Genomic DNA, 6924 nt, shown 5'->3' with positions numbered 1-6924 from the left:
ACTTGCTTTGAGCTTTAAAATATATACTACTTTGTTAGATTACCAATTTTTTTATAATCATCAAAGAGTTTCTTATCTTATCTTGCAATTTGACAATGGATCTTTAGGAACTAGTCCAACTTCTTGGTTACTAATTGGTTCAACTGGAACCAGGAGTTAGCACCTTTTCCTTATTACAGTCTACTAAAATGCTTTCTTTTCCTCTTTCTAATACAATAAATGTAAAAGAAAGACATTATCTAAAGTGTCTCAACCATGACAGGATACTTGTTCTTCGGCATCCTGACAAGTGTTGGCTGAACAGAATCATCCGTGTCTAAAGGTGTCCATCTGCAACAGAGAAAACTCTTCAAATTAGAAACTAGAGAATATTTCAAAAGGACCGACTGGTTTTCTTTATTTTCCTTTTACTTGTTTGGTTCTACTTCTTTCCCCTCTATGTTTTTCTTACTTGTATCTGCAGACAAGATGATGAAGGAAAACAGAAATTTCCAGTTTGGCCAGGTTGATTCCAGGACACATACGTGGTCCGCTTCCAAATCCAAGGAAGCTGAAAGGTTTTAGAGGCTCCTGCAGAGAATCCAATTTTGTTATAAGATCTCAGTGGTTGAATACAAGGAGCCTGCATATTATTTTGGAAAACTTACATCAAATCTACAAGGATCAAACTTCTCAGGATTAACAAAAATCTTGGGGTCGCGGTGGATAGACACTACATCCAAGTTAAGAGACCATCCCTTGTTGATTTTGAATCCTGAGAATGGTTAACAGATTTATTTTAGCTCTGTTTATTATAGCAGGAAATGTAACAAAATCCAGGTATGAGAAAGCTGACAGTTACCATCAATTTCAAAATCCGTTGCTGCTTTTCTTGAAAACCAGGGCAGGATTGTCGCCATTCTAAGAGTTTCACTTATTACCTGAACAATGAAAGATCAACCAAACGGTTAATCTTTGAATTTCAGGGATGAAAAGAAGCTGGATTTATGACTATTATGCAGCTCACTTTGGCGGTGTAAGGCATATTGTTGACTTCAGACCAGGCAAGATCTAATGTGCCTTGTTTTCGAGCTTGAATTTCTCTATGTTCCTCCTGCAAATAAAAGATTCAAGTTAGTATAATCTAATTTCAGAAAGTTAAAGGTTGCTCTTTTTCCCCGTATTAGGTTCAATAAGAGTTACCCTTAATTGTTCCAATACAACAGGATTTTCTTGAATATATTTGACGAGCCATGTCAAAGCAGCAGTTGTAGTATCGTGTCCTGCAACTAGCAGTGTTAATATGTTATCCTTGAGTTGTTTATCAGTGAGTTTGTCATCGTCATTTCCTTCTGATGCATGCTTCTTTACCAGGGATTGCAAGAAGTCTTGTTTCAAGCTTTTCCCACTTCTACGTTGGTCAATTATCGAGTCTAACATAGCATACATTCGATCACGTGCCTGTAGTTTATAAATAGTCATCCCTTTTAGTTTGTCCATTAATCCTATTCTGCATATACTGTTGAAAATGTTGTTACCTGAATGCCACGATAGAAGGCAGTTCCGGGGACCTTAAAGGGTAAGGAAGAAAAAGAGGCAGAAATAATCTTGAAATTGGTTCGAAATTTCTCTTGTTCCTCACCAGTTGGATCTAAGCTCATTATCATATTGCCTATCACCTTCAGTGTGAACTGCAAAACATAATCCAACAGGTTGAAACAATGCCTCTAAATCAAAAACCAAACTCTATAATAAAATTATCAAAAGACTCAACTGTGGAAGCTTCTTCAAGAACCAAGACTTTTCTTCCAGACCACTGATCCAATGTTTCAATAGCTAAGCTGTTGATAAACTGAAAATACTTCTTAAGGCCGTCAAGTGAGAGCGGTTCAGCAATTAGTTTTCGGAGTCTCTTGTGCGACTCTCCTGTCTGTTGGAGCAAGCTAGTAGGTCCAAGTACTTGCTGTCCTGTGTAGAAAAGGTTTAAGCTCACCATTCCATCTTTTCCTGTCAACAATATTTTACTTGCTTCTCTTCCTGTCATGAACACTGTATACCTTCCCAATACATAACTCTTGAACACCTTCCCATACCTATAAACAAAACCATGCTACAATCATTATTTCTATCACGCGCCAAACCATGATACAGTCAGTCAGTGGCGAAGCCAGAAATTTCCCCAAGGGTGTTCCAACTTGAAAGAAGTAAACAAATTTCCCGACAAAGGGTGTTCAATATATGCAGTGACGAAGTGACCACCCTTAGCAAAAGGTCACTTTGCCCCTGCAGTCAGTGGATTAAAGTGAGTATTTCAATGACATAGAGCATTTAAAGAATTTTCTTTCACCTTCCCGAGCAAGATTATAAATTCTTTCCAGAATGCAAGTGATTGAGTTGTTTCTAATTAAACATAGCATATTATTACGATTCCCTGGAGAAAATGACAATGCTAGAGAGCTAGATAGATATTACGAAAATGATCATATGTTGGCATTTAAGCATATTTACTTACAGTTTCTGTCTCTTGTTAATGAAGCTGTATATACCAGCAGGGCTTGAGAATTCAGATATGAAAGACAAACTCTCTCCAATAATAGGCCACCCTAAGGTACCTGGAATTGCTTCCATTTCTGTTGGAGAATCCCTTGTTTTCAGTAAGACAGCTAAAATTACTAAACCCAACACTACCATAGTCAGTATTAACATGAATAGCTCCATTCTTGAATGTGTTGAAGCTGCAAACAATGATGAATTTATATGTGATGATCTCAAGAATGTTGTGTTAACAGCTTTAATATAAACTGATTCCTTGTTGGAATAAGACAACTTGACCCTATTGAATATATTATGTCTCCATTGGTATGAGATGGTTTCTAAGACAAGGGTCCAAATGGATTTACTATTAATTTCTAATTCCTAGAATTATTAATACTAATGCAAAATAAAGTTTGTGGAGTCACAATTTATTCTAGCTAGGCTTTGTTTAATGTCAAGAAAATAAGAGAGTCAAATTATTCTACTAACAGAAAAAGGTAAGATCAAGGAAATGAAGAGAGATAAAAAAAACTTATCTTCATTTACAATTTGTTGAAAGTTGGGATAATACATGGAATTAATTACGAATGATCAGATGCTTAACAGTAAATTAAAAAACCACTTTACTCAACATATACTCTTCTAACAGTATAAACATTTTTTACAATATTAATGTAGTTTTATTGTCATTTTACCAGGTTACCGATTAATATTTATTATTAAGGTTTACTTGTGCAAATATTTCTTACACTACTTTGTAAATATTTCTTACATATTTTTTATACTATTAATGCATATAATTTAAACTTATTTACTTATAATCGATTAATTTGTACCGGATGCTCAAACTATGTAACAATAAGCATTTCTGATGATAAAGGATAATTCAAGACCACCTTGATTTTGATTTAGACTTTACTCGACAAGATAAATGAAATAGTTTTAAGGCATAATTTCTTTTATATTGGTTGATACTTCAATTTAAAATTTTCCTGCAATGAAGAACACCATCTTACTGTTTTTCCTATAGGAATTATGTCAAGTTTAAGTTAGTTTGTGTCAACATTCTTGTCTAAATTCACTTGACATATGGAAGTGACTAATTAATCTTTAAATTGGCTGATACTTAGATTTTTTCTGTTAGGCTATATCTAATGAAGACCACTAATCACTGTTGTTTCTGTTGATATTGTCCCAAGTTTAACTTGCTGGTGTAAATATTCTTGTCTAATACAGCTATTTGTTTCATTAATTAATCTTTTGTAGCAATGCAACAATGAATTCTGGCGTTGAAATCATGGCTACCGCCTATGAGTATATGGCATCTTCTTCTGTAATAATGTCAAAATAGATTCATTGTAAATTCAACTTTTAAATTAATAGGAACTTTGGTAGCTTGATCAGTTCAAGGAATTTAACTTCTTCCAACTCGAGTTCTCTATTTTTTTTTTTATTTTTTTTTTATTTTGAAATAATAAATAGAATGCGTGCATGGTCTACAAGCTAATCAGTGGGAACATAATTTGTCACAAAGTTAATCATATTTACTCGATAGTTCAAATAATAAATCTACTTATTTTTACTTTGATAAGCTAAAGTTGTCAAGCTTGACATAACTCTTATTTCTTTTTAGGAATTTTTACATTCCTACACACTATATGAAACTATATTACCCTCCCTACTCAAGTTGTACTATAATTACATTTTATATACCCAATTACCATTTATGTACATTTTAAGGGAATTAATGATATTAATTAGTGTCCTAAAATAACTCTACCGTATATTCCTACTCCCCCACGTTTCTCTCTCCACATCCACCCCCCTCACCCACGTATCTTGCACTCACCCGCGATTTTCTCTTCACAAATCTCAGAAATCCTCCATTAACGCCTATTTCATCTCTTCTTCAAAAACCAGATAGAAATTTTCTGTTATTCAAAATTCTATCTTCATTAACGTCTCTGATTAGCTTGATTTTCAATGAAGAAGAAGATATCTACGTAAAGCAAAGGAATTCTCTCTACGTCTCTCTCTATCTCTCAATCCCTGATTTCAGTAATGTAAAGCAAAGGAAAAGAGAGCAGCAATTCCATCATTGATAACCATTAAAAAGCTCTGAAGCTTTGAATTCGAATTTGGGTTTTAAAAAACCATTATTTGTTTGGATTGGGTGTTGTTGCAAACAATTGGGAATATGATTTGGAGTTTATATCTCAATTTTGAGGGTGTTTTGGCGAAGATTAAACTTGATTTTGGCTGAATTTCATATTGAAACTCAAGAAGAAGAAGAAGACGTGATATACATTATACGGAAAAGGGCTAAATATATCCCTCTACTTTCAAATATTGTTTACCTGTATCCCTCGTTATACTATTGGGCTATCTATACCCCTACCGTCATACTACTGGGTAATCTATACCCCTACTGTCATACTTTGAAACAAAAATACCCCTATTTTGAATGGAGTGCCACGTGGCAACACCAGATTAAAACGACTCATTTTCTGTTTTCACCCGACCCGTTTTTAAAAAAAACCCACAACCCGACCCCTATTTTCATTTTTTTCCAATTTTTTTTTAAAAATTTTAGTTTCTAAAAAAAAAAATATTTTGTTAAAAAACAAAAAATATTTTTTTTCTGTTTTTACAAAAAAAACTTTCCAGTTTTTACAAAACAAAATCCTTTGAAAAAAAACTAAACAAATGCAAAAAAGATATTTTTCAAAAATGAAAATATTTTGTTGAAAATAATTTTTTCAGTTTTTAAAAAACGAAAATATTTTTTTTCTGTTTTTTTAAAAAAAAGTTCACTTTATACAATTTTGTTTTTTCAGTTTTTACAAGAAGAAAATCTTTTCAAAAACTGAAAAAAATGAAAATTTTTTTTTCTAAAAACGAAAATATTTTATTGGAAATATTTTTCAGTTTTTAAAAAACAAAAATATTTTGTTAAAAACAGAATTTCTTTTTCTTTCACTTTTTACAATTTTTTCAGTTTTTACAAATATGTTTTTACAGTTTTTACAAAAAAAACATATTTTGTTAAAAAACGATTTTTTTCAGTTTTTATAATTTGTTTTGCAAAATCTTTTCAGTATCTACTCGGTTCAAAAAAACGAAAATATTTTGCAATTTTTTTTAAGCTTTACAAAAAGAAAATCTTTAAAAAACGAAAAATGAAAATATGGTTCGGGTTGTGGGTTTTTTGTAAAACGTGTTGGGTAAAAAAAAGGGTCATTTTAATCTGGTGCTGCCACGTGGCACTCCATCCAAAATAGGGGATTTTTGTCCAGAGTATGAGGTAGGGGTATGGATAGCCCAATGGTATAACGAAGGGTACAGGTAAACAATATTTGAAAGTAGAGGGGTATATTTGGCCCTTTGCCGTACATTATATTTACGTAATTGTAGTAAAATTATAGAAAAATTATATTCTGTTGTGATATATATATATATATATATATATATATATATATATATATATATATATATATATATATATATATATATATATATNATATTATTACGTTAATTGTATTATGTTGTGTGTGTGTGTGTGTGTGTGTGTATATATATATATTATTTAATTATTGTATGGAAGTTGAACAATATTGTATAAAAATTATATTTAAGTTGTATGATATTGTAGTTGTATATAACTGAGTAGGAATAATGTATGAAAATTGTAAATAAGTTGTAGATAAGTTGTATAATATATAATTAGTTGTATGAAATTTGTTTTTACTATGTACAAATCAAATATAAAATATACAAAAGACATATTGTATAAATTTTGTATTTAAGTTGTCTGTTATTGTAGTTGTATTTAACTGGGTAGAAATAATATATGAAGTTGTAGATAAGTTGTATAATATATAATTAGTTGTATGAAACTTGTTTTTGCTATGTATAAATCAGATACAAAATATACAAAAGACATATTGTATAAAATTTGTATAGATATTGTGTTTAAGTTGTATGATATTGTAGTTGTATATAACTGTATAAATAATGTATGAAAGTTGTAGATAAGTTTTACAAGACCATGACATAAGCTTTGGGATTTTTTCGGTCTCTTTTAATTTAGACGATTTGTTATTCAAATCATCCAATATGAATGGACTCAGGTTCATCTGTTTTGGATTTCTGCTTCGTCTAATTTTATCCAGATCTAATTCTGTAATTGATGATGGTACTTCTCATGCTTTTCCGGAAAATGTCTCACCATCACTCCGCTTTATAAGTTTTGTGTCTCTTCTTTTCGTAACTTTGCATCCCTGGATTTTTTTAATGATATTTTACTTCAGGCGACAAATTCCATGGGCTACAGAGCACTCTGCTGCTTCAGTAATGTACTAAAGAAAATCTCCCAATATACCTTCTATGCATTTAAAAATAAGAGAACGA

At 31.4% G+C, this 6924-nt stretch overlaps 1 protein-coding gene across 1 annotated transcript; it reads right to left on the bottom strand.

The window, feature by feature from the left end:
• Positions 1-239: 239 nt before the first annotated feature.
• LOC109239791 (abscisic acid 8'-hydroxylase 3-like) lies at positions 240-2697 on the bottom strand. The gene is made up of 9 exons (XM_019406383.1): positions 2492-2697; positions 1754-2072; positions 1518-1670; positions 1183-1440; positions 1007-1093; positions 842-920; positions 648-754; positions 452-570; positions 240-330 (listed from the first exon to the last, which is right to left on the bottom strand). Exons 1-9 carry the CDS (start codon positions 2695-2697, stop codon positions 240-242), a joined length of 1419 nt encoding a protein of 472 aa, XP_019261928.1.
• Positions 2698-6924: the final 4227 nt, after the last annotated feature.

The sequence above is a fragment of the Nicotiana attenuata genome, unplaced genomic scaffold (genome assembly GCF_001879085.1).
Source record: "Nicotiana attenuata strain UT unplaced genomic scaffold, NIATTr2, whole genome shotgun sequence".
NCBI classification, from domain to species: Eukaryota; Viridiplantae; Streptophyta; class Magnoliopsida; order Solanales; family Solanaceae; genus Nicotiana; species Nicotiana attenuata.
The sequence above is the reverse complement of the archived record's forward strand: the minus strand, read 5'-3'. Positions and strand labels throughout refer to the sequence as shown.

Excerpts from the sequence above, each read along its gene's own strand:
- LOC109239791 (XM_019406383.1), bottom strand. The coding sequence starts at position 2,697 with ATGGAGCTATTCATGTTAATACTGACTATGGTAGTGTTGGGTTTAGTA. Across the intron at positions 2,073-2,491 it reads ATTAACAAGAGACAGAAACT|GTATGGGAAGGTGTTCAAGA; the intron begins GTAAGTAAATAT and ends TTTTGTTTATAG. Across the intron at positions 755-841 it reads AACGGATTTTGAAATTGATG|GATTCAAAATCAACAAGGGA; the intron begins GTAACTGTCAGC and ends AACCATTCTCAG.